At 45.8% G+C, this 27,875-nt stretch overlaps 1 protein-coding gene across 1 annotated transcript in view; it reads left to right on the forward strand.

Moving 5' to 3' along the window:
* Positions 1 to 27,875, forward strand: part of MED13L (mediator complex subunit 13L) — a 168,459-nt gene that overhangs the window by 129,638 nt on the left and 10,946 nt on the right. The window contains exons 10-25 of the mRNA XM_033075785.1: positions 1,688 to 2,416; positions 3,503 to 3,725; positions 4,166 to 4,265; positions 5,182 to 5,303; positions 6,433 to 6,529; positions 9,840 to 10,060; positions 13,116 to 13,321; positions 15,592 to 16,538; positions 17,140 to 17,319; positions 18,885 to 19,108; positions 19,681 to 19,873; positions 21,104 to 21,551; positions 22,784 to 23,003; positions 25,299 to 25,487; positions 26,860 to 27,083; positions 27,528 to 27,670. Of these exons, the coding sequence (XP_032931676.1) occupies positions 1,688 to 2,416; positions 3,503 to 3,725; positions 4,166 to 4,265; positions 5,182 to 5,303; positions 6,433 to 6,529; positions 9,840 to 10,060; positions 13,116 to 13,321; positions 15,592 to 16,538; positions 17,140 to 17,319; positions 18,885 to 19,108; positions 19,681 to 19,873; positions 21,104 to 21,551; positions 22,784 to 23,003; positions 25,299 to 25,487; positions 26,860 to 27,083; positions 27,528 to 27,670 (4,466 nt within the window). The remainder of the gene's footprint in view (positions 1 to 1,687; positions 2,417 to 3,502; positions 3,726 to 4,165; positions 4,266 to 5,181; positions 5,304 to 6,432; positions 6,530 to 9,839; positions 10,061 to 13,115; positions 13,322 to 15,591; positions 16,539 to 17,139; positions 17,320 to 18,884; positions 19,109 to 19,680; positions 19,874 to 21,103; positions 21,552 to 22,783; positions 23,004 to 25,298; positions 25,488 to 26,859; positions 27,084 to 27,527; positions 27,671 to 27,875) is intronic.

Consider the following 27,875-nt stretch of genomic DNA (forward strand, 5'->3'; position numbering starts at 1 on the left):
ACTCAGGAAAGACAAACCTTCATCACCAATATACTTAACCATTCTTAAAGCTATCAGATGTTGCAGGGCTAGAAAAAATCCCCAGTTTGCAGCGAAACAGTCCTGTGAAAAGCTTCTGCTGAAATTCTTAATTCTCAAGGTCACCATCTACTTGTAAGATAGGTGATAAAAGCCCCTTTACCAAAATAAATTATTCCTTAAGCATGCAGTTCTTTGTGTAGTCAGAGGAAGAGATGAAGGGACTGTGCATCCCACAAGGGTGGGATGTTCAACCTGGACACTCCCTGCTCTATCCCAAATGAGAGGATGCTTTCTGCAGCTCTTCCCCCGATTATACTCATTGTTTGTATTTATATATTCAAGAATGTGAAACAGATAAATGTTTTGTCAGAATGCCATGTGTTTCCTGTGGAAAACTGAGGTCCAGCTTTGCCTGGAAAGATGGGAATAATAGTGGGCAGTGGGAGCCTGGTTCTGTGGAAAGATTCAGCTGTACTTGCAATTTCACACTGTCTGTTCATCCCTCCAGTGATAACTGCATCATGCTGCAGTTGGTAAACACAGCAGCTGGGAAATGGAAACATTAACCTTAAATGAAGGCAGTACCTGATTTCAAACAGCAATAAATACTTTCTGTGTAGCTGCAGAACCTGAGCAGCTGCTGGCATATAGAAATTGTTTTAGTCATTCTGTCCATTCCATGTACTGGATAAATGTCAGGATATGATCTTAGATCTGGAGTCTCAAAGGGCTGTCTGGTACTCAGCATCAAGTTCAGTCTCCTGCAGACCCAGCTTGGTGTGTGAGGAGCAGAATGTCTGAAATAATTCTGTGCAGTCAGTTAAAATACAGTGAATGATGGAGAATTAAGGCAATGAAATGTTACAAGAACATGCTTAAGGCAAATCTCCAGTTACCAGGGCATTAGCTGCACATTAGGGTGATTGCAGGCACAGACCATCTGCTGCTGCAGGGAATCTGCAGCGTGTCCTGGGGACAGCAAAGCCCCGGGAAAGCTGGGATAACCCCACACAGCCTGCATGCTTCCAGGGAGCAGCAAGCATATGAGGTTGTGTTTGCACCTGTCTCAGTCTAGTGTACTTCACTTGTGATCATGGTGGTTATCTTTTGAAGTAGAAAGCACATTACATGTTTTGAAATGGGTTTTTGTTGTCTTGTTGTTCTTCATAAAGTAGGGATGGAGCTTTTCATTTTGAAATGGTGTTTATTTTTAAACAGGTTGCAATGTTAAGCACAAACATATCTTTCAATTTCTATTTAGCTTAACAAAATCAAATAAACAAAAAACCTTGAATAACAAAAAAGACCAGTAAAATTATGGGCAGAGTTATATCCCTGTTGTCACATCCTCAGGAATAATCATCAGGATGATGAAGATACTTTTTAGCAGGATGTGAAACACTGAAATTCAATCCTGTGCTTCTCAGTCTTAAAAGTCAAAAAAGCCGTATGAAGCCGGTAATCAGATTGTATGTTACTGCATTATTTTGGTTTGAATATTTTAAAATATTTATTCAAACTTCTTCCATCAGGCAGAAGTTAAAAGCCTGTTAAAAGATCTGGAGCAGGCAGGAGGTTTCTCCGTGCTGTTCCTTGGGTTTGGCTCTGGCCTGAGGCTGGGTGACTGGCTGGAGCACACAGTGAGTGCTTTCTCCTCCTGTTCCAGGCACAAGGTGTTCAAGCAGCGCTGCGCCGGAGCCTCGGGCCGGCCCCCCACGCTGCCCCAGCCCGGCTTCGGCGTGGGCACGGCGGCGGCCTCGGCACTGCCTCCTCCTGCCTCCTCAAAGCACAAAACCACCGAGAGGCAGGACAAGGGAGAGAAACTGCAAAAAAGGCCCCTGATGCCATTTCACCATCGGCCCTCGGTGACTGAAGAGCTATGCATGGAGCAGGACACGTCCGGGCAGAAGCTGGGGCTGGCTGGGATGGAGTCTGCTTTGGAAGTCCCCAGTTCCCGGAAATACGAGAAGCCGCTCTCGCTGCCTGCTAGAAATCCAAGCAAGCAAATTAATATGAATCCTATGGATTCACCCCATTCCCCCACTTCCCCTCTGCCTCCCACTCTGAGCCCCCAGCCCAGAGGTCAGGAGGCAGAGAACCTGGACCCCCCTTCAGTTCCTGTGAACCCAGCACTCTATAGCAGCGGGCTGGAGCTGCAGCCACTGCCCAGCTTAGATGACAGGACAGTCCTGGTGGGACAGAGGTTACCTCTGATGGCAGAGGTCAGTGAGACAGCCTTGTACTGTGGCATAACTCAGAGCAACGAGGCCGTGGACGTGTGGAGGACCTACAGTGTCCCTTCGAGTGACGACCCCGAGTTCCGGCCGCCGGAGCTGCCGTGTGAGCGGTATGATGGCAGGATGGAGATCAACCCCGACAGCACTGCACTGAAAAGGTGAGAGCACACTCTGAGCAGGGGGCTGGGCAGTTTTCAGCATCACCAAACTGATGCTGGAAAGGCTGACCTGGAACAGAGATTAAACAGAGCAAAAGGAATAAAATAGTTATTTATTGAAAGGATTCACCGTGGACCTTTGGCTGGGGCTACACCCAAATCAAATCCAAGCTGGATCCTGGTCACCACCAGTCTTTACTTTTATAAGTTTTGGTTCATCCACACTTTGGGGTCAATTGTCCAACCACAGCCCCAGACCATGAGCCCCCTGAATTGCCCCCTTCCCTTCACCTTTGTTTGATTTTTGGGCACTGGGTGTCCTTGATTCTCTGCCTAGGAAGGGATTGCTCTGTCCAACTGTCCTGTGAAGAGAACTCACCAACACCCAACATGAACTTTCAGAGCCACATACCAAGCAGCAGAGAATCTGAAAAATATAAAAGCTAAACCCTAAGTCATCACTCTGATTTCTACTTTTCAACTGAGAAAGGCTAAGGCTTCACTTCACCATGACATATGGTGCAGAGAGCACCAAATACTAAAATGAAAACACACTATTGCAGGATGCTTGCCTTTTTCATATTTGGTTTTATGTTGGACACTGAAAGAACTGATCAATCTCTTTGTAACCTATTTTTGTATTTTATGTTAGCCTAAAAATTACTGTACCATTCTGATAATGCATTTTAAAAAATGCATCAGAGAGAGTGGTTAATGAAAATTTTTAGGAAAAACTAATTGAGGAAGAGTTACTGAGTTAAAAGATTATTGGGTTTGGTAATCACAGTGGAGTTTGCTAGGCTGAAAAGGATTTCAGCCTGAAAAACACAGCCTGGGAAGGCTGAACTTCAAAGTGTTTTCATTTATATAGTGACAAAATTGATTCTTCTTTCATTGTCCTAAAGTAGGTCTTAATACAGTAAGGTATTTAATACTAAATGTATGCTATACATCCTTTATTTGAGGAAAAAACCATTTCTACTTGATCAAGGGGGATGAAGTGAGCCATGGACTGTGTTTGTGTGACAGCTACAGATCATGCTGGTTTTGTTTCATGGTGGCTTTGCTTGTTTATTTTCACTTCAGGCTCTTAGCACAGCCTAATAAACGGTTTAAAATTTTGGAAGAGCAGAAACCAGTGCAGACCCTGAACTATCTTGACCCCTTGCCTCTACTACAACCCCCTGGAGAAGGCTGGGGAGACACCACTGATCCTTACACCTTCGAAGATGGAGACATCAAGTACAGTTTCACTGTCAATAAAAAATGCAAACTTGGGGCTGAGAAAGATCCTTTGAAAAAGAACAAGGTAAGGTGTAAATCCAGTCTTTAGCATTAGTGTTTTTGTGGGATTTATCCTGTAGCACAGTGTTTGCTCTACAGCTCTCTGGAAGACGCAAGTCTGTTTCACTGAATAAAATCAGACATGTATATATTTATATTTATATTTTTAATTTTTAAAAAATTATTATTTTATATTATCACTTGCACCATGCTCCTTATGTATCCTGTCCCTTATGGAGCTGTTTTGGTGTCTGGCTGTGCAAGCAAACATTCTAAAAGATGTTTTCTTTCTGGAGAATTTCAGGTGGTTAATCACCTGGCTGTCAGAGCTGAATGATGTCCATGGAATCCTTTGTCAAATCTTTTCTTTAACTCAGACCCCTGAGACTGGCTGGACATAGGAAAACATTTGTTCTTGCATAGCTTAAATTCATATCCCTGAAATCTCTTTGATTTTTTGTGTAGTCAGAAGATGGTTCCAAGGAAATCCCCTCAACAGGCCATTCCACACCAGTTCCTGATGGAAAAGATGCCATGTCCATTTTCAGTTCTGCTCCTAAGACTGGTGAGTTAAAGCTCTTTGATTCACTCTGCAAAGCAAAAATACCCATATGCCATAAGATCTGAAGGGAAGAATAACATCTGAACTTTTATCTCTTACATCAGAGCTATAGATAGCTCCCAAGTTGGAAAAAACTTGATTTTCCTTGTCCTTTTTATAAAAACAATTATGTGTTTTTTAGAATGTTAAATGAGTGATTTACCAAGATATGAGTATTGGTCTAGTACTGATACTCAACTGTGACTGACAAAAGACTCTCTAACAATTTAAATTTAAAAAGGGTATGTTTATTCAGCACTGGGCAGCAATGTGGGGTAGCTCCCTAATACACACTGCAAAATTACAGGTGATCACAGAGTCTATTTATTGACAAAAGGTTCAAACAAATACATATTCATAATACCAGCCCCTCCCATCCCTACTTGCTGTGGTAATTAGCTTGAATAGCTATTAAGCAGCGTGGTTAGCTTCTTGAATTAAGTCTGGGGTCGTTTTTGTGGGGAGGGGTCTTAAAAGGAGGAATAAGGCGAGTCTTCCTCACCCTGACCTTTTCTATTCATGACAATACAAATGGCTTTTGGGGCAACTCCAGTTTTGCAAAGAATGAGTTTCTGGTTGCAATTGTTTGTGTTCTTTGGGCCTAATTACTAGTTTCATCCTTTCCCATTGCAAGCACAGCTAAGCAAACATAAATTGACAGGCAATCAATTATTTAAGTTTCAGGTAACTATCTTAAGCTCAGTTTGTTTTAACCCTTAACTTTTAACTAAAATCCTAATTTCTTTAAGATTAGTGTTTCAATGAGCAGCAGCTCCTTCCTTGTTCCCTGAGCTCAGCAGAGGGGCTCAGGGGGGCTGCTGTGCTCCATGTGCTGCCGTGTCCTGACTGTGCTCCCGTTTCTTGCCTGCTCCCCTGGCAGAGGCGCGGCAGGACGGCGCTGCCAGGGCCGGCTCCGGCAGCCTCACCCAGGTCACCGACCTGGCCCCGTCCCTGCACGACCTCGACAACATCTTCGACAACTCCGACGAGGATGAGCTGGGGGTGAGTCTGGGGATCAGGGCTCTGTAGGCCAGAAACAGCAGTCCTGGTGGGGAGGATTATCCCTAATAGATGGGAGAGGGAGTTTCCAGGTAGGCAGGCACAAAAAGAGATCCTTCTGGAGATCCATCCTGTATGGACAGGCTGTAAGAGCTTCCATAGGGAGAGCCATGCAGTTGCTTTGTAAATCCATTATATCTAGTTCTGTGTCCTGGACTTCTGTCAGAATTTTGTGTTTGAGAATTATGGTGGAAAAGATCCAAGTTTTATTAATTGGTGATGGGTTCTTCTACCTTGTCGGAGAACCCACCCAAAGAAAAATAAATTCCACCTTCGAGGATTCCCTGAGTAATTCCCTGAGTCATGTTCCCTCATATTCCTCCAAGCACTTTATTTCAGTGCAAAGAGAAATAGTTGTTGCATGTTAGGAAATACAGAAGAAATGCAATTTTATTTCAGTTATTGGGGCTGGGGGGAATTGCCTGAGAAGGCAAAGATTTGGATAGTCGGTATTTTTAAGCATAATCTAATACAGCCATAATGGTACAGAAGGTAGTCCTAAAGTGACTGTAAGTAGGTAACAGTGTTTAAAAGTCTTATGCCTTGTTCTTGGCAGGACTTTTTTAGTACACCAATTTCCTTACTGTGGTCCCACACAAACTGCATTTCAGATGCCACAGTTAATATGAAAATCTACCAGAGGACTGTTCTGTCAAAATAAAAAATCACTTTCTTCTCTAAAGTTGCCCTGGACAGCCCTAATGATTTTCTGTCTGAACATTTGCATGTGTTGGGCTTACTCTCACTGTCATATTCTCATTACTACCTTGAAGTAATCCAAACATAGAAACAAATAGAGCAGTCACATGCATTTCAACCTCAGGGCCTGTGATAACATTTTGAATATATTCTGTGTGTGTACAGAAATATAAAAATGCAGTTATATGTATGCCTCAGTTTATGGGGGGATATGTAGACAGGCAAATATTTCTTTTTGTTTTTAGTATTGAAAGGGGGGAAAAAATCCAGCCTCCTTGTGGGGAGTGGGTGGGAGGGTGGCAAAGCAGGCATTGTGTTTGCTGTGCAGTGCACTGAGTGTCAGGGTGTGCTGAGTGCAGTGTTTGTTTTGCAGGCCGTGTCCCCAGCCCTGCGCTCCAAGCTGCCGGCCGCGGGCTCCGAGGAGCGGCCGCTGGGCAAGGACGGCCGGACTGCAGTTCCCTACCCTCCCAGTGAGTACCAGGGCACAGCTCACAGCCACAGCACGGCCCTGCAGTGCCACGGGGCAACAGGGTGCCTCTGCTGCTGGGACTGCCAGGTTTGCCTGAGGGCAGTGGTAACACAGACACAGGTTTCTAATGAGCCCACTGAGATAGGAGGTACCCTTCTGTTGACATTGTTGTCTTAGTCTGGAGCTATGGGAGGGGTTTGTTATAAATCTTCCTTTGGAAGCTTTCTCCTCTATTCTCTGCTCACTGTTGGGCACTTCCATCATTACAAACTCCCTCTTAAAGTATAAATCCTTCTACTTAGTGAAATCAAAGTATTAAGAACCATGGCTTACTAACTGGCCATGATGGTGCAACCTTTCTTGGAAGAAAATTGCATTGAACATTTGACAAATTAAAACTAAAATCACCTTCAGGGTTTAATGTGGATATGGAAATAAATGATTAAAATCAAAGTGCTGGGTTCTAACTGCAGGCAGGGTGTAGACCTTTTATAGGTGACTGTGATAGTGATGCTTGTGCAGGCCCTGCACATGGACAAGGGAGGTTATGGGAGTGCAGGAAACTTAGGAAATTGTATGAAATTAGATTAAAACAATAGGGCTTTTTTGTAAGGACTGTGCCAACTACTGTTGGGAATGGTAACTTGTACTCTGAGGTTCGAGGGCTTTGCTGCATTTCTTGCACCAGACAGGAGGGGACAGCCGGGGGGGTCGGGCTCTGCTCCCAGGGATCAGGGACAGGAGGGGAGGGAACGGCCTCAGGCTGGGCCAGGGGAAGCTCAGGTTGGATATTGGGAACATTCCTTCACTGAAAGGGCTGTAAAGCCCTGGCACAGCTGCCCAGGGCAGTGCTGGAGTCCCCAGCCCTGGAGGGATTGAACAGCCCTGTGGATGTGGCACTTGGGGACATGGGGTGGCCTTGGCAGTGCTGGGAGTGGTTGGACTCGATGATCTCAGAGGGCTTTTCCCACCTGAGCAGATCTCTGATTCTGTTGGTGTAGGAGGCATTTCTCTGGAGATGAAGGAGAAATGTGTCTGTGTTTGTGGGACAGGAGAAAGGTGAGAATTTTTGGTATAATAGTAACGAATCAAATTACAAATTACTTAGTGGTGAGAAGGAAGGGTGTTTGATTTCTGTGGCCACTATAAGCAGAAATCCAATCTCTCTGCAAATCATTCTTTAATGCCTTCTCATTAACTTCAGCTGGTAATGAGAACAAATTGAGGTGAAGAAAAAAAACAGTCTGAAGGAGATGAGTCAGAGTTTTATGGACCCATAAAAGCTGTGCTGATTTACTCAAATGTAGAAGTCTGAAGTATACAGAGATTGGATTTTGACAGGTTTAGTTGATCCATAGCTTTTTAAAATATGCAAAGCTTTTTCAAGCATGACACACATGAAAATGAATGATGATAGTTGCCTGTTGCTGTAGGGTTGGGGGGTTTTTTTGTAATTAAACTTTTTTATGAATCTGCACTGCAGAATTTTGCTAAGTGGAGTGAGCTGGAGGTGAGAAGATGATGTAGTGTGAAGTTAAACAGATACACTCCACTTGTAGCTGTGGCCTTGCCACCAGCTGTCGAGGCAGAGCAGTGTCTCTGGGGAGCTGAAGTGCCTTGTACAGCATCATAAATTCCTATTGGCCACCCTTCATTTTCACCTTCCTCACCTTCCTGTCCCCTCTCCAGTGCCTAAAGCACCTCTCTGCTGAGAAACAGAGGGAGCAAATCCAGCTGCCAGCCTGACATTGTATTCCATACTAATGTTGGTGGATAAGAGTTTCTTCCATTCTGCTGAACATTTTTTCAGCTTTTATTTATCCTGTATCAGGACAAGACTAAGGTCTTTAAAAATCAGTTACTGAGAGAGTGGGAAAAAAAGAATATGGACAGAGTGGGAGTAATTCATAGTCCATTGTTTACTCTGCTCCAGATTCTGAAGGACTGGGTTCAGCTTGGACAGCTATTACCAAAAGAAGTGCATTTTGTGAGGACTGCCCCTATTTGAGTGGTTTCCCTTTGTCTGAAGAGTTCAGTAGCCTGGCTGTGTCATCTCTGAGCACAAAAGCATCACATGCAGGGTTGGCTCTGTTAAGGCAGAGTGGAGTCACATCCTGAGGCTTCAGCATCCTACACAAATGTACTGTTAGTGCAGGAATTCATAGTCCATAGATAATTGTAATCCCATCACTTATTTCTGCCTTTTTCTGTAAATTTTTGAGGACACTTCTTACCTGTTTGGATTTCCACAACAGAGTGTTTACCAGTCAGAAACCCATCTCTATTGATTTATGAATTTTCCAAAAATCTTTTCCAGATGTTATTGAATATAAGAGTGTTCTTGTGTCTTATCAGCTTGGGTATGGAAATGGGATTGGGCATTAAACCTGTCCAAAAAAGTATTTAAGAGGAGACACTTGTGTGAATTCACCCTTCTCTAAGGGTGGTCACCACTGATGGTTTTGTCCAGAGAGGATCTGTTCTAATTCAAGAAAGGAAAATAGAACATTTATGCTGAATGTGACACAAAATAAATATGGAAGCTGTAGCTGGAAGGAAGCAGAACGGAGCTGGGGACAACATGCAAGACTTTGCTGTGATTTGTGTTTGATTGCATTACACTGTATAGAGCATCTCTGTTGGGGTTGGTTGTTCTGCTTAAAGAAGATAAATAGACAATGGATGATTCCATTACATTAATTTCCTGAGAAGTCATTTAGGGATCTTCCTGGCCTAATGTCTTGTGATGCAAAATGATAATTTTGTGGCTTCTCTGGCCCTGGAACTTCAGGATGCCTGACAGTCTGTTCCTGGGCAGAACTGCCCTTGTTTGTGGCAGGACTTGGGTTGCCATGGACCAGACAAGGCTACAGTTACTGATTGGAGAATCAGGGCACATGAATTCCAAAGGCCTCCTGTTTAGGGCTAGGTCTGGCAAAGGGAGGAAACTTCTCTGTGACTCCTTAGAAACAGTCACTGGAGTGAGCTTGGCATTAATTCAATTCACCTCTCCAGTTACAAAGGATTTATTAGTTGTTGGTAAACTGTACATCTGTTTGTCTGTCTACCAGGTTATTGTTTCTGCTGAACAATAACCTTTCAGAGTATCCCTAGTAATTTGGGGAATTTGTCCCTAGGAGTTAACTTTTGTTCTAGACTTACACTGCTGTCAGAACCCCAGTAAGTCTGGAGAAACTTTGCTAGTTTTAACTGATGAAATAAGAGCTAGCATTGAATTGGTCTCTTCTGTTTTATTGGATTTCCTTGAGAATTTGTATTTGAGTGATTAACTGTGTTATTTCATCCTCCAGCTGTGGCAGATCTCCAAAGGATGTTCCCAACACCACCCTCTTTAGAGCAGCACCCTGCTTTCTCCCCAGTGATGAATTATAAGGATGGAATAAGTTCAGAGACTGTGACTGCCTTGGGAATGATGGAGAGTCCTATGGTCAACATGGTTCCAACACAGCTGGCTGAGTTTAAAATGGAGGTGGAAGATGGATTAGGTAGCCCTAAACCTGAAGAAATTAAGGTAACATGCCAGAAATGTGGGATTTTTACAAACTCATCTATGCACACTTCGATTTTTATAAACAAGTCCCATGTAGTGTATGTAGCAACTAACAAATGTGAGCTGGACCCATGTAAAGAACCTGTCAGTCTGGAGCTGGAAAAATATTCTTCTCTAGTAGAAGAGCTTTTTAACTGTCTCCCTGACTTTAACTGTAGGCATTTTGTGATTTTATGTTTGTAATGTTTCTGAGTGTTCTCAGGAAACAAACAGTATTGTCTGTGAAATGAGCCCTGTGCCTAAGAGAAAGAATGTACATGTATAGAAGAACACCACACTTGTGCCTAAGTAGCTGTTAAATGATGTATTTCTTCAGATAATTTCTCTGTGGCACCTTTGCTGTGCCCCCCTCCCTGCTGCCATGCTGGCACACAGTGGGATAAAGTGGTGCATGTAGAAAGGCTGCCTTTATCTCTCTGAAATGTTCCTTTTTTGGTTAGGGTTGAAATTCTCTGAGAAAGCCCGGGGGTTGAACTTGCTCTGTTTCTTCTTCAGCTGATGTTACTTCACAAGTTTTAAGGCCAGATGGGACCATTCTTATCTGACTTTCTGTATAACACAGGTCAGGTAATGTCACCTAGTTCCTCCTCTCTTGAGTCCTGTAGTGTCTCAGTTAAGAGCTGTTTGTAACTGGGGACTCTGGGTTCTTTTGACATCCCAGTGTGGCCATTTGTCCATAGCATCCCATGGAGGGACCAGCATCAGCACTGATATACATTGGTTGTGTCATTGTTCCATCACAGGGTAAGAGCAGGGCACAAATGATTCTGCCTCTGTGTCCTGCATTACTGCACTTCTGGGGCTGCCTTTTGTCACTTTTGTCAGAAGGTACTGTTGCCATATTTCCATGCATACAGCCTGAGGGTTTGTTTTTTTAATAAAAAATGTTCTTTTTGTGTGGAAATGCACAGCATGTTGTTCTACAGCAAGCTGCTCTGTTCATAGGGAATAAAAAGGGAGATGCCCACTCTAACTCTGGCTTGCTGGTAGTCCCCAACCTTGGACTGTGTAGCCTAATTCTACTCCTTCAGACCCACCCTGTCCCTCATGTGCCACAGCCTTGTTCCTTCTATTTCAGCAGCCATCTCTCTCCCCAGCACCACCTCCTTCCCTCTCCTTTGTGCCCATGTTGGAATTAACTGAGAGCTGATTTTTAGGGCTCTGCATTACTGAGCCAGGGACACCCTTGCAGCTGCATGGACAAGAAGTGGCTGTGTGTTGGTGTGAGGATACTGATGGATGCCTTTGTTCAGTGTAAATGATGTGGTCAGCTCTGAACCAGGACATTTTCCTGCCAGCAGGAGTAGCATCCCTCAGGCAGACTGCAAGGGAGGCTGTGGCAAAGGGAGGGTGACTCCTTCCACACTTCCACAGGAGATTTCATTTTTGGCTTTGAGAGAGAAGGGAGTCCCTGTCCCTGGCAGGAAGCAGGACAGCGTGTGGGACAGCATTCCAGGGTTGTGCTCCCATGTTTTGGTGCCAGTCCAGTGTGTCCAGCCAGACCCCAGAATTCCCAGCTCACTCCCCTGCCAAGGGCTGAGCTGGCAGGGAGCTTGTCCCAGCAATTCTGTGGCTTGCAGATGTGGGAGGGAATTCCCTGTGTCCCTCCTGATGGCAGAACCCAGCTGGACATCAGGACATGGGGCAAGTCTGCTTTGCTACTGCCAGATCTTCCCTTCCTTCCTCCCTGAGCTCTCCCTTGGAGCCACATAGGTAAGAGGCACCTTCTCAGTGTGTGCTCCAGGACAGTCTCCATTGCCCATCCTGAGCTGGGGCATCCACAAGTTTTTGTGCCACTACAGCAGTTTGAAGTAAGTTTTTTATAAGGTTAATAAGACTTTGCCTTGCCACAGACCTTGCTGGTTTTTCTCTTCTGCTTGTACAGTAAATTGTTTGTTTAAGAATAGGATAACTTGGGCTTGGAAAAAAGAAGTCTCTCTTGGAATTAGTTGAGCTGTTGGAGTGGGAGCAGATTTCAGGGCATCATTGATACCGAAGATATTTTAATCTCCCTCACAACCATTACAGGAGTATTAAAATACTTACTTCAATTCTGCCTGACAACATTTCCAACAGCACAATTGACTTGCTTCTCTGTGTGTCACACCTGCTCATACACTCCAGTGGGGGAAACAAACACTAAACCCATTGCTGATCATTCTGAGAACATGGAAGCAGATTCCTTGTGCTGAGCATTCTGCAGCTGGAGATAGAAATCCACACATTCCTCATCCCTCAATGCTTGACAAGGTGCAAGGGAAAAAATGCAAAGCTCAAATGAGATGTTAAATACTGAGACTGCTGTTACTATTTTCACACTGATTTTTACTTTGCAGTAGTGCCTCAAGAGGACTAGTTCTGTTCTCCTGAAAGAGCTGGAATAGCTCTAGAAACTCTGGCTGAAGTTCTTGTCATCACTCTCTGCGAGCAAACATGACAGTCACTGCAAGCCCAGTGGGCTGAACTTCATTCATAGTCAATACTGTGTTTGCTGGATTGTTTAGATATTTGTATTTAATACTCTGTAATGATTGGCACATGCAAAGTGTGCACTGTTCTTGCTAGAGTGATGTGAACCCCCACTGTGGGGGTTGTTTGGAGGGGCTGCCTCAATGCACCTCAGGGTTCCTTGAACTGTGACAGCCTCTCCCCACTGTCAGTACAGAAGTCTTGCAGAGATCAATCTTTTAAGTGCCTAAATGAGGTGCTAAAAGGTAGTGTGAAAATTTCATAGTGCACTCACGTTTCAGGCACAGCCTGTCTGAAATGAGCCTGATCCAATTGTGAAACCTGCCATAAAGCTGTGCAACATCTTGGGATAACAGGGAGCCTCAGCTGAGTTTTCTTGAAGAAACTACTCTTGGTTGCCTTGTAGAAGGAATAAATATAGTTCATTTGGAGGGGGAAGAAGGTAATTGTAGATTGTTCAAGCAGAATGATAGATTTTAATTAAAAATAAATATCTAAAGAGCAGCCTGACCACATTGTTGTAACCAAGGTCACTTGGATGTTGCAGGATTTTTCGTATGTGCACAAAGTTCCATCATTTCAACCTTTCGTGGGCTCCTCCCTGTTTGCTCCACTGAAGATCCTGCCCAGCCAGTGCCTCCTACCTCTGAAGATTCCAGATGCCTGCATCTTCAGGCCTTCTTGGGCTGTTCCTCCAAAAATTGAACAACTTCCATTGCCACCTGCAGCCACTTTCATCAGAGATGGCTACAAGTAAGTGCAGCCTTGGAGGAAATGGGTCTGTCAAGCCCATGCCTAAATCTGGGTAACTGAAATGGTTGTTTGTATTGACAATGCTTTAACCTACAAATGTATTTTAAACCTTTTAGGTTTGTCATTGACTGAGCTCAAACCAGTTCTTAAAGCAGGAACATTTAACCCTGGCTTTGGCAGTCAGGGGTGTTACAGTGTGTTTCCACTCTCAGTGCTTTTAAAAGAACAGGAACATGCAGTGCCTGAATTAATGGTAATTTCTGATGCAGGAAATATTGTCATTCAACAGAAATCACAGGTGTTGGGGAACAAAATGAATGCACTGAACCCATCACATCTCTGCCCTCCCATTTCCATGTCCAGCCTCTAGCCAGGCTACCTTGTGTCACTTTGAGCTCCAGCCTGGTCTCTGGTCCTAGTGGTTCCATTTGCCCTTCTGAGGGCTCTGGAAATATTGAGGGGGCCTGCAAGAGCTCTCCCATGTGTTCCCATGGGAGCTCCTCTGAGCTCCTGTGGCATCCCTGAGTGGGGCTGTGGGGAGCTGCTGATCAGACCAGTGTTGGTGCCTGTCCTGTCCTGTCCTGTCCTGTCCTGTCCTGTCCCACCCTTCTGGTACCAAAAGAGGAGAGTGCTGAGACTTACAGGGAACCACTAACATTCATTTTCAAAGCTTGGAGACCTCAGTCAGTTCTCAGAAATTAGCAATGTTTATGGAGGAAATTCGTTGCTGGAGGTTTTGAAAGCTAGCAAGAATTTGCACCATTAAATTAATAAAACCCTTAAAAAGCATAGTAATAGTACAGAGGTCTCCTGCTGCACTGCTTCATTTCCAGAGGAAGCAGTTTCTATCTTTAAATCAGTCTGTAAATCCTTTAAATCAGTCCTTTTGCAGCCCCAAAGGGTCCTTCAGTGTTCTCAAAAAAATTGCAAAGAAGAAATTGTAAACCCTTGATATAGTGCCTAGGGAGCAATTTAATTCTCAGGTTTTTTCATAATAGTAACTGATGCACCGGGCCTGAGCTGGTTATTAATTTCAGGTATTTGTTGGGGGGAAAAAACCCTTTCATTTTCAATCTAATCCAATTAGAGTGAGGATTATTACTGCAGGCTTCCGACAGAGTGGTGATTGCCAATCAGGGTTTCTAGGTCACCTTTTCTTATTAGTCTGAGGCACTCACTCTGCTGCAGCTCCACAACTCCTTCAGACCCTGCTTCATTATTTTCCCATCTCCTGCTTTGAGTTGGACACACATCAGTTCAAGGTAATAAAATAACTGTAAGGAAAGAGATCTTCAGTGTTTCCCTTTTCAAGTCACTAATGATAGGTGGGCATTCAAATGATAGTCCTTTCCAATAACACACAAAATACACTGTGAGGACAGACAAACATGGGAAAATCCTGTTTCCCCTTCCTTATCCAGAGACTTACTGAGTTCTTACACTCTTTCCTCATTCAAATATGTAATTAACACATTACAAGAAAAGTAGGCAGGTTAGAAGTGATGTGGAAAGAAAAAAGATCTTTTTCTTTGCCCCTTATTACCTGTTTCCTGAAATGAGTCCTTGCAGATGGAAGACAGATCTCATGGGAATGTACAAACTGTTCTGTGGTCACTTGAATTTGGCAGGAAATGAGAAAAACAGAGTAGTAAAACCCAGTCATGAGTGGAGATGACTCAAAAATATGATCCTTAGCTTTACTGGACTAGGAGTTTGTAACAGAACGTATCCCATTGTGCTGTAGACTGTTAATCTGAAATGAAGATTTGAATTATAGAATCAGACATGCAGAGTGTGTCCATGAGGTGACACTGTGTATCAGAGCCACATGTTTGACTTGTGGCAGCTATTTCAAGTGGTCATTTCTAGAACAGAGATTTCTGTATCTCTGAAATACTTTCATTTCTACTGATCTGTATCTCTTCACAGACAGCGGTGTTTAAAATAAAAGCTACTATTCTTTTTTCCCTAAAAACGTTGCAAACTTTCTAAATCTTAACTTGATCATTTACCTGGATTGTTCTCTAGAGCATTCAGGTTTTAGGTCATGAGAATAATCTTTAAGAAGGTGAAGTGATACTTTTTATCATGATGATAAGGAACAGTGGTGCTCATGGTGAGAATTCCGAGTTCTGTTGCGAGCTATGAGTCAAGGTTATGAGCAGAGTGTTCTTTACTACAGTTTCAGTGAGTCCCTTCAGGTTCCACTAGCTCCTTGTATGTAAAGATGAGCTGTGACAGAAGGGTCTCTGTTCCCCCCTCCCCTGCAGCAACGTGCCCAGCGTGGGCAGCCTGGCGGAGCAGGACTACCTGCAGATGAGCACGCCGCAGATGAGCACGCCCGTGACACTCAACAGCGCGGCCCCCGCCAGCAACAGCGGCGCGGGGGTGCTGCCGTCCCCGGCCACGCCGCGCTTCTCCGTGCCCACCCCGCGCACCCCGCGCACCCCCAGGACTCCCCGCGGCGGGGGCACCGCCAGCGGCCAGGGCTCCGTCAAGTACGACAGCACGGACCAGGGCTCCCCCGCCTCCACCCCCTCCACCACGCGGCCGCTCAACTCGGTGGAGCCGGGCACGGTGCAGCCCATCCCGGAGGCGCACAGCCTGTACGTGACCCTGATCCTCTCCGACTCCGTGCTCAACATCTTCAAGGACAGGAACTTCGACAGCTGCTGCATCTGCGCCTGCAACATGAACATCAAGGGCGCTGATGTGGGGCTGTACATCCCCGACTCCTCCAACGAGGATCAGTACCGCTGCACCTGCGGCTTCAGCGCCATCATGAACCGCAAGCTCGGCTACAACTCCGGGCTCTTCATCGAGGACGAGCTGGATATTTTCGGCAAGACCTCGGACATCGGCCAGGCTGCAGAAAGGCGACTGATGATCTGCCAGAGCAACTTGATCTCGCAGATGGGAGAGGGAGCCAGGAGGAGCCAGGAGCCTCCCATGAGCCTCCTGCTGCTGCTGCAGAACCAGCACACGCAGCCCTTCACCTCGCTGAGCTGCTTGGATTACATGGCCTCCAACAACCGCCAGACGCTGCCCTGTGTCAACCTGAGCTATGACCGGCTGCAGGCTGACAGCAACGACTCCTGGGTGGAATGTTTCAACGCCCTGGAGCAGGGCAGGCAGTACGTGGACAACCCCACGGGGGGCAAGGTGGACGAAGCCCTTGTCCGAAGTGCCACTGTCCATTCCTGGCCTCACAGCAACGGTACGGGCACAGCTGAGCCTTTTGTCTCTGTAACTTTGTTTAGTTGTCACCCACATAATCCTTATGTGGGACTAAAAATATGGTAAAGTAGATTTCTGAAAGCTTGTAAATTACATCTGAAGTACCAATAATCTAGTTGTCCTCAGACTTTGTGGCCTAAATTGGGAATGGGTCTGTGGAAGTTCACAAATCTGAAGTAAATGCAGGTATTTGGGGAAAGGCAAAATTAGGGGGCCCTTTTTTATTTTGGAGAAGGGTATAAGCAGAAAAAGAATTGCTCTGAGTTAGGGGGAGAAAGGGGTAAAAGTACCAAGGGGGGAAAATAATTGTAATTAAATATTATTTGTTTGCATACTGAAGATGCTCTGACATCTTGTGATCTGAGCTGGACACCAGTGATACTGCAATGTGTGTGTAAAGGCCTGTGGTGACAGCTGTGTTTTTGAAAATGCCACACTGAGTGCCATCCAGCTAATTAGAGTTGTCCAAATTCCATGGGCAGTGTGCAGAGCAATTGAAGGAACAATCCACAAAAGCTGTTGCTGTGTCTGAGGGATTGCTGTCCTTCCCTGAAGTGATTGCTGCTCCTTGTCCCTTGCAGTGCTGGACATCAGCATGCTCTCCTCCCAGGACGTGGTGCGCATGCTGCTCTCCCTGCAGCCCTTTCTCCAGGATGCCATCCAGAAGAAGCGGACGGGAAGGACCTGGGAGAACATCCAGCATGTGCAGGGACCACTCACCTGGCAGCAGTTCCATAAGATGGCAGGACGGGGGACCTACGGTACCTACCCTGGGCTCTGTCACGAGTTAGAGTGCAGCTTCCTAGAAATGGGCACTTTCTCCTGGAAATGATAGGAAGGGGCTGTTCATACGGGTGGGGGGCTCTTCACAGATCTTTAAAGTGCCTCAGAAGGCCTTTGTGACACCCTGGTGAAGGTTTTACCCCTCCAGGGGATGCACATTTACAGGGAGCAGAAATTGTAGGTGAGGCTCAGCCCCCTCAACTGAAGTGGGGGGCTGGCTCAGGCCAAAGCAAGCTGGTGTAGGCATAATGGGAGCAGAGGGAGCTGCTGAAATCAGCCACATCATAATGGGAGCAGGGCCTGTGTGAGCTCTGCAAATCCAGAAAAACTGGGAATGACTTCTCCACACCGGTTCCCAAAGCCTTAATGAGAAGTTTCAGTATCTCCTGACTGTAAGTGGCACTTCTGTAAAATGCAAAATAGCAAACCAGATTTTGTCTGTGCAGGCTTGCAGAATAACGACTGGCATTTCAATCTGTATTTCTTACTTGCAGTTTGTTTCAGGCTTAACCACTGCAGCCTGGTTTAATATTTTTCCTACAGCTCCGCCACACTTTGCTCTCTATTGGTATTTGATATATTGCTGCTTTCCTTGGGGCTGGGACAACTGGGGGTAACTCCAGTTCCTGTCTAAAGCTGTTGTGCCCCACCAGGAACACTTCTAATAATTTTTCCAGCATTTGTAATTTGAAGAGTTAGGATTTGCCAATTGTTACCAGAGAATAACGCCAAAATTCCCATAGAGTGCAGAGCAGAGCGTTTGATGGAAAGTCAGTGAATTTTACTGGATGCTGACTTTTTAATAAAGTTGAATTATATTCTGCAGGAACTACTGGGTATATTTTAGCTTGACACTTTCAGCAATATTTCTTCTACTGAGGCAGTATCTGGGAGACACCCTGTTACACTGGATAATAATCCTCTCTGTGGGGAAAGCAGTGCTTGCAGCACATCCTATGGAGAGGGGCAGGAGGCAATTTTTAGAATTATAATGACTTTGTGTGGTATTATATACCTGGGAATGAATTTCTCTAAGCATCAGTAATTTTGCACAACCAGGTGGAGGTGGATGAAGAGCTGTATGAAGAGCTGTAAGGTCAGATTTTGTGTGTTCCTGTTATTACTTGTGATTGAACAGGAACTCCTGGGCTGTGGTTATGGATATGACAAAGGAAAAGCAGGAGATGAAGCCTCAGGAAGGGCAGTACATGAGCTTGGAGTACACTGGGAGATGTTTTATTGCAGCTTTCTAGGAAAGTTTAAGTGGTGCTTGGATCGGCTCCCTCCACTTCGGCCAACAACTTTGATTATATGACATTGCTTAAGTACAATATAAATCTTCCCTCTCCTTTATTAAATATCTTTTCCAAGAAGAAAGGCTGGGAGCACATGGTTTATCCACTCCATGATAAACCTGCAGGAGTCTCACAACAGCAAGGGATGAGTGATTTCCAATATTCCTGTAAAAGAACCCACTTCCTGGGCCAGCAATTAAACCAGATATTTTAACGTTTTTCTTTATTTGTTTTTTTCTCCTGTGAAGGCTCTGAGGAATCTCCTGAGCCTCTCCCGATCCCAACACTGCTGGTGGGCTATGACAAGGACTTCCTGACAATCTCCCCGTTCTCCCTGCCCTTCTGGGAGAGGCTCCTGCTGGACCCCTACGGGGGCCATCGGGATGTCGCCTACATCGTGGTGTGTCCGGAAAACGAGGCCTTGCTCGACGGAGCCAAAACTTTCTTCAGGGACTTGAGTGCTGTATACGAGGTTGGAAAGAGGGACCACACTGAATTATTGCTTCTTAAGTGTCATTGCTGCTCCAGTGCATGTCCAATGCGAGAAGTGCATGGGGTTTAAAGTAACAATTATTTGAAGAAGGGCTTTTTTTATTTTGAGGGCTTTCTGCACTTTCAGAGTCTGAGGATGCTGTCTGAGTGACACTGGGATTCTCTAGGCATTTTGGGGTGTTTGTTGCTGTCAGCTCTTCCCTGCACACATTCGTTTCACAGAGGAGGCAGTAGGGGCATTAATAGAGCTGCAGCCTCCCAGTGATGGCCCAACCAAGCCTAAAGAGCAAGGAGCACATTAAAGAAGCTCTTGCTTTCTCACAGTTGCTAAACTGGGGATAAAAGCATTTATTTCTTTAGCATTTATTCCCCAATATGTCAGATTACTTTGTAACCATAATTTTGCTGTGAGTGTAGTTCAAGGCCACAGATAAATGTAACCCTCCTAGTTGTGTGCTCAGAATGAGGGGCTTAAGCCACAGGCCAGTCTCTGTAACTTCCTGGGGTGGTTGGCATCTCCTTAGGGGTGTTTGTCCTTCCCTCCATTTGCAGATGTGCAGACTTGGGCAGCACAAGCCCATCTGCAAAGTGCTGCGGGACGGGATCATGCAGGTGGGCAAGAGCGTGGCGCAGAAGCTGACGGACGAGCTGGTGAGCGAGTGGTTCAGCCAGCCCTGGGGCTCCGAGGACTGTGACAATCATTCCAGGCTCAAGCTCTACGCGCAGGTCTGCCGCCATCACCTCGGTGAGTGCCACCACGGCTCTGGGGGCAAACATAATGTGTGGGTTTTCTGAAGGTGCACATTATGGGCTGTTCAGAAATTTAAAATATATTACTAGGCTTTATCTTAAATTCTTCCATGTTAAAATCGCCTACTTCAGAAAGTTGTGTTGTTTGTCACTCTGGGGATTGTGTCAGAGATTCGAATTCTTATCTTTTTAGAAAAGTCAGTTTGGTATAAGGTGTTTGTGTGTCACAAAGATCACAGAATGACAGTCTGGTCTGGTTGGAAGGGACCATAAAACTCATCCTGTTTCACCCCCTGGGATGCCTTCTACCAGACCAGGTTGCTCCAAGTCCTCTGCAACCTGGCCCTGAATATTCCCGGGATGGGGCAGGTGTTCCACAGAAGACTGAAGGTGTCCATGGGTCTGGTTTATTGCTGCTGACACATCTCATCACACCTGTGTGACAGAGCTGTGTCACGGTGGTCTGCAGTGTAAAGGTGTATTTGTAGAGGGGGGGAGGTCACTGGGACTGTGCAAAGGCAGTGAGTTAACACAGGGGCAGAAGAGCAAGTGCTGATGCCCTTGGTGCCTGGGGCCTCAGTCTGCTGTGTGTGGATCCTTGGAACCACATGACCCTGGAGGCACTTTCTGCTCTGAACCTCATGCTGGCTTATTTCCCCCTGAAACAGTGACACTTTTAACTGATGAGTCTGGTTGCTTTTGTTATGGCACCCTGCCCTGCTCTGTATTACACCAACAGGGGCAGCACTGGAAACTTCTCTGCTGGTGATTTACACCACCTCGAGGAACAAATAAATAATAAATATTCATTTATGACTGTGGTATCTCACAGCAGAAATAACTGTGTTAAAGTTTGCCATGACTGCAGCTCAGATATAAACGGCTCTAAGGTTTCCAGCCTGTCAGAGACTGCAGAGCTGGGCACTGTACAATGCAGTTATTGCCACACAGTTTGGCCAGAGAGCAGAACGTGTCAGTGCCAGCTTAAAGTCACAAAGCCCTGCAAAGTCAGTCCTGGTTTTAAAGACAATAGATTCGTATCAGTTCAAACTGACACCCTGAGAAATGAATTCCAAAGCAAACGTTGGTCGTGGAGACTCCATGCTCTTAGCATTTGTATACTCTTGGAATGTTGTAAAAGGGCAGGGAACGTCATTGGAGTTGCAGGTTGATGCAGGTTCCTTTGATCTGACTGCCATTAATCTCTCTTTCCATGTCATTCCAGCACCTTACTTGGCCACCCTGCAGCTGGACAGCAGCCTCCTGCTGCCCCCCAAGTACCAAACGCCGGCTCCGAGCCAGCCGCAGGCGGCTCCCGGCAGCTCGGGACCCGCTCCCTCCAGCTCCTCCTCGTGTCTCTCGGCCGCCGCCGGGGCCCCAGCCACGGGCAGCTCCTTCAGCTCCACGCCCAGCGCGGGCACCACGAGCCTTCCGGCAGGGAGTGCCTCCTCCTCGGGCTCCTCGGTGCCGCAGCTGTCCGCGTCCTCCGCCACGCCCGGCGCCAGCCAGATGGGCACGTCCTCCACGCCGGGCTTCAGCGGCAACGCGGGCTCGGGGCAGAGCAGCAGCGCCGCGGGCGGCACGGCCGAGCGCTCGCAGGGCAGCGCGGGGCCCGGGGCAGACTCCGAGCCGGGCCCCAACCTCCCCCAGCAGCAGCAGGAGGGACAGGAAGGGTAAGCGAAGCGCTCAGTGGCTCGCAGTGCTGCTCACTGATCCCTGTCCTGCGCTCAGCCAGCTCAGCCTTAGGGAAACCTTCAAAGGAGGGGCCCCTCTGACAGGTGCAGCACAGCTGAGCAGGTGGGAGCAGAGCAGCGCCTGTTCCTGTTGAAACACCCACTGACAAAGGGGAGCTGGACAAAACGCCCCTCCCCTTTTTCATCACAGGAATCCCAGCCGGTCCCAGCCGCCTTGGGACCCTCCACCTGCCCTGTCCTTGCAGCGCCAGGAGCATGTGGGGTGTGTCAGAGCCTGTGGCTCAGCACTTGCAGGTACCCCATGGACCTGAGTGCCTCTTGCTCCATCACACCTGCAACATTAACAGATGCAAAGTGCAAGCCATGGATATTTTTTCCCCAATTCTTTTGCATTGCAGGTGTTGTTTTGTGAGCAGGCACGCTGTGAGGTCAAGAGACACAACTGTAGTCCTGTTACTTTAAAATAGATTTTGGCGGCACAACTTTTTTAAAGACTACATTATGAATAGCCATCCATCACATAAAAATTAAGAAAAGGTTTTGTAAGTAACTTTCTGAGGCAGCATGTTTTTCATTACTCTTATAATAATGCACATTGCTGATAGACCTGGTGTGTGTTACAGAGAGGGAAACACCCACATCCTGCTGTAGCTGGGCTGGTCCTTGAGACATCTGTTCCCTGATCTGTGCAAAAAAACCTTTGAGCAGCTGCAAGGGCTTCTGACAGAGGCTGAGCTGCTTTGATCACTTACAGATGTTGAGCCTGTCTCTCCTGGCTGAGGCATAGGAGGAGTGTTTTACCTAGTAAGAAATTCTCAATTGCTCGTTCTGTTACCAGTGGACCTGAGCAGGACTCCAGGCTCCATGAATTCCTTTAGCACTTCTAAATTCCTACTCTCCCCCTTCCACTTCTCCCTAAAGCAAACCCTAAACTGCACCAAAACCCAAATACACACATACATCAAAAGACACACATGTAAGGAGTCAACTTTTCCATATCCTTCAGGTCTAAGCTGGTCTGATGACACTCCCTGAGATGTTGTTAGACTGTATGGTACCTTTAATGCCTAATCAACCTATTTGGATTAGGAGCTGCTGTGAGCACAGCTCATCTCAGTGCCTGTCCTCATGGGTTTCAGTTTTGCTTTCCTTCCCCCTGGCCCAGCCTGGCCCCAGACACAGCAGTACTGACCCTGTGGCTCTGCCCCCAGCACGTCGGAACGGGAGCGGATCGGGATCCCCACGGAGCCTGACGCTGCGGACAGCAACACCTACCCCCCTGCTGTGGTCATCTACATGGTGGATCCCTTCACCTACACTGCTGATGAGGAGTCTGCTTCCACCAACTTCTGGCTCCTGAGCCTCATGAGATGCTACACAGAAATGTTGGACAACTTGCCTGAGAATATGAGGAATTCTTTCATTCTCCAGGTAATTCTGCCTTCCTCTGTATCCTCACACTGAGACTGTGTCACAGCACACCTATAATATGGACACTATGCTAAGAGATAAATGGGAGATAATGCAGGAAGTGTAGGTGACATTTACAAATTGTTTTGTTGACAGTACAAGTCTGTGCATTAAAACAACCCCTTGTGTTTGTTTTGATGAGGAAATTAGTTACAGCAGCCACAGTTTCCCTGCATTGAATCTGTCCCATGGTCCCAGCAATCCTATCTGCTCAGTGCTTCCTGGAGAGGGATTTCAGTTATTTAAGTTGTAACTCAAGTTGCCTTTGCCAAAACTGGTCAGTTGCTTCTTTGATTACTTTACATGTTGAGTCGTTTGCTGTTTATATTCCCTTGATTTATACTATTTAATCCAAAAGAAGTACGTGAAGCCAGACATTTAATGTATAATATGACTATTGTATTGTTATTATCTGCTTCTTAAAAATAATTTACCATGTAACTTGGCATATAAAAACAGTTACTTAGTATGGAATTGCTGAAGAATTGAATTTGTGCAGCCAGAGGCAGCTCTTGGCCTCCTGCCCAGGCAGGCTGCATTTTGCCAGACCTCCTGTCACAGAGGCTGAGCCTCAATAAATGTGGGGGCAGTGGGAGGCCAGAGGGCACAGGCAGGAACAGTGTGGGAAGGATTTCTGTGCACCTTATCCATGTCTGCTCACCTGGTTTAAAGGTATTTCAAATTAGTTTTTAAAAGTTCAAAATTTGGAAGTTCTGGAGGTGTCTCAGGTTGGGCATGGAAAACTGTTGTGTTTTTTTAATAGTTTCTGACCTCATTGTCCCCTGAAAGAATGGAGGAACCTGTCACCAAAATATTTCAGGCTTGGGGATGAGCTAAAAATCAGATCCACAACTTCATATTGTGGTAGGCTGCAGGCAGCTGATTGATCCAGACCTGGGGTACTAAAACCCAAGCAGCCACTGATAGCAGTGTCTGAAACACAAGAACTGTGTAACCTCTGCACTGCCATTGGAGCTGAGGCTGTAGCACACTGACCCTTTTTTCTCAGTGCTGTTTGTTTCCACATTCACTTTTTGTTCCTCAAAATACATTTTGCCAGTTTAAGTCAAAACAACAATTTTCTCTAAGTCGAGGGAAACATGATCCAGTTCCAGCACTGTATTCTCACAGCTGTACCACAGCACACACAACAGGCAGTTACTTCAAAATAAATCAAACCCAAATGTTTGCAGCTTTATTACCATTGCTGTACAGAAGGGGAAGGCTCAGCTTCTGAAATCCTTGGGTAAAGCTGGCTTTTAAAAACACACAGGCACATTTAGTAAGCAGAATGTGTTGCCAAGGTTCTGAAGGTTCAAGCAAGAACCATAAAGTAATAAAAGTTTTGTCACACTTAAGTTTTATTACTACTGAAAATATTTGTTGAAAGAATCTGTTTGAGTCTTGTAGTGGTAGCTACAATGTAAATGTTTTATATTGACATCTTCTGCTCCAAAGATCTCACTGTAAAAGGAAAGATACTTTAACAGTCACAAGTGGTACTTGTACAATAAAACCAGTAGATAAAAACAGTGAGGTTACAGAGATTTAATTCTAATTTTAAAATAGGTTTGATCTGAAAACCAGGAGTTTTTTCATGCTTTGTTTCCTTCTGAAGGAGTGTTGTGCCATTTTTCCTTCCTACTCTTGTTGTGTAGATGAGTCTTAACCCCCAAACTCATCTTCCAGGCAAATCTTGTAGCTCTGGTTCTTGCTGTTGAACCTGTGGGTCCTTGTGGGCTTCTTCCCATAAACTGAGCAGCAGCTGAGGCTGCTGAGCTTTCACTGGGAACTAAATTGAAAAGGGGAAACAACCATACAGATCACTGTAATAGAATCTTTATTGTGCCCTCTCCACCCCTCTCTAAGGATGACACCATAGTGCCAGTTCCCACAAGGACAGCAAACAATTCCCAACCCTGACCATGCACACAATGTTCAGGGATGGTGTGGTTCAGGCCACCTGCAAGTGAAGATGTTGCCCAGAAAAACACCTGTAAAAAATTCAGGGTGTTTGAATACAGGTGTTTGGGTTTATGGATTAAAGTTCACTCTCATTGTGATGGAAGCAGTTTTGTCCCAGAGGGTGCAGTCCCTGCCTGCTGCAGCCACTCCTGCCAAGGGACCTGTATTGTGGAGCATCCCAAAGTGTGCTGAGTGTTCAGTGATTAATGACTCTGTGGCTCTGATTGGATATTAATGAGCAGCTCCTGGAAGCCTCTCAGCCCTGTTTTATTGTGTGTCTGAATTCCACAGATTGTGCCTTGCCAGTACATGCTGCAGACAATGAAGGATGAACAGGTTTTCTACATTCAGCACTTGAAGTCTCTGGCATTCTCTGTGTACTGCCAGTGCAGGAGGCCCCTGCCCACACAGATCCACATCAAGTCCCTCACAGGCTTTGGGCCAGCTGCCAGCATTGAGATGACCCTCAAAAATCCTGAGGTTGGTATTGGTGGCAAGAAAATCCAAGTCTGTTAATAAACTGTAACCACTTTCCTCAAATATCAAAGAGTAGAGAAAATACTTGTTGGGGATTTTTTCAAAGTATAGAAGACAATGATTATATAAAGGGAAAAGGCAAGGTAATATGGAATAGAAAATAATAACAAAAGCATCAGGCTAACTTGCTTTCACAACATTTTAAGCTTCTGGTTTTGAGTCATAAAGTAAAAGGTTAAAGTGTGAAAGAAGAGAAAATGAGCATCATTAGTTGAGATTCTGAGTCATTTTCTGGTTTCAGTCTATAGTGCTCCAACCAGAGTTTAACCCAACTTTTATTTCTATTCACATATATATGCATATATATGAAATAAGTTCCTGTGCCTAATTGCAGATGTTATATTAATTCCCCGAGGTAATGGAGAAATCCCCCTCTTCAATGAGCTTATCTTTTATCTATTTTAAACTGTAAATATTAAAGCTCTGATTCTGGAACTTCAGGGATTTCAAAGGAAGAATAATCCATCCTACTTTCTATGAATGTTTTGCATTCTTTGAAAGATAACTGTGAATATTTTATTTAGATCTAATGGACCAACGAAACACTTAAACGATTACCTTGGCATAAAGAGCTGCTTGGGAGGGTTTAAAAACCTACTTGCAAAGCCAAACTTATTGGCATTTACTTATTGCATTTAATTAATCTTTGTTTATTGCATTTTACACATTTGTTCTCAATCTGCACTGCAGACTCCCAAACTTTGCTGAAGAATTAAGAGAATACCCTGACTGTTTTTTAATCATAGAACATGTCTGGTGAGGCCCCTCCTGTGTGTTCTCCAGAGGGGAGTTCCAAGGCTCAGATGGGTTTGGGATGCCCTTGTGGGAAGCAGCTTTGCAGAAGATGACCTGGAGGTCCTGTTGGACATGATGGATGCTCCCAAGGAGCAGCAGTTGGGATGCCCTTGGAAGGTGCTGCAGCACAGCCGGGGGGAGCTTGTCCTCCTCCCTTCTGACAAGAAACTCAGATGCACTGGAGCAAATCCAGCCAAGGGCCTAAAGATGATTAAGGGACAGGAGTGGGTTTAAACTCTTGCCTGTGTCAGAGACTGGTCCAAAGACTGCTTTCATATCCTGGGTTACCTGTACATAAAAAGAAATCTTTAGATAGGTTTGAAGTGCATCAGTTTTAACTGGCAGCAGTGAATTGTCTATAACCCCCCCTTTTCCCAATCTCCTCCTTCACTGGGAATGCTTTGAATTTACTCATTGTTTCAGGCCTGCCTGTCTCTGTACTTGCTGTCAGTGTGTGTGTGTTCCTTGTGTTCAGTAGTTTCTGATCTATCAGCTGATGGTTGTGCTGACTCTGTTGCAGAGGCCCAGCCCAATCCAGCTGTACTCACCTCCTTTCATCCTGGCGCCCATCAAAGACAAGCAGACAGAGCTGGGAGAGACATTTGGAGAGGCCAGTCAGAAATACAACGTGCTCTTTGTCGGGTACTGCCTGTCCCATGACCAGCGCTGGCTCCTGGCGTCCTGCACCGACCTGCACGGGGAGCTGCTGGAGACCTGCATTGTCAACATCGACCTGCCCAGCAGGTACTCCCTGCCCTTGGCTTCTCCATGGATCCATGTCTGGAGTCATCCCTCACCAGCTCCTTGCACATCCCTGCCTTCCCCTTTCCTGCTCAGGAGATCGTGCTGGTGTTACAGTGAGAACATTTCAGTTGGCACTTGTAGATTTTCAGATCTGCACGGGGAAAAGCGACTGAGTTACACTAGGTTTACAATTTGTTTTACAACTGTTTTGTTTATATATTGTCCCTTGAGGAACACCTGGTGTGTTGCTCAGCAGTTTGATGGCACTGCAGTAACAGCACTGAAAGCAGAACCCTAAGTTTTTCTTGTTAGTAGTAGTAAAAGGTAGGTTAGGGATTGCCCAGACCTGTGCAGTGACATACAGTGACATAATCAGAGAGAACAGAATCTGAATATTGTCCTTGATTCTCCTCTCACTCTTGTTTTTAATTCCTGCCCGTGCAGGTCAAGGAGGAGCAAGTTGTCTGCGCGGAAGATTGGGCTGCAGAAGCTCTGGGAATGGTGCATTGGCATTGTCCAGATGACATCCCTGCCCTGGAGAGTCGTCATCGGGCGCCTGGGCCGGCTGGGCCACGGGGAGCTGAAAGGTGAGCAATTGTCAGGGCTGTGGCACAGGGACCGGGCTGAGAGGCAGGATGGTCAGACTCGATCACAAACCTTTCAAACTAAAAAGCTGAGAGTGATAATCACATAACCACAGAATTGTTTAGGTTGGAAAAGCCCTCTGAGCTCTAGTCCAGCTGGTCCCCACACTGCTGAGGCCACCACTGATCCATGTCCCCAAGTACCACA

The sequence above is a fragment of the Catharus ustulatus genome, chromosome 18 (assembly GCF_009819885.2).
Source record: "Catharus ustulatus isolate bCatUst1 chromosome 18, bCatUst1.pri.v2, whole genome shotgun sequence".
Classification (NCBI taxonomy): Eukaryota; Metazoa; Chordata; class Aves; order Passeriformes; family Turdidae; genus Catharus; species Catharus ustulatus.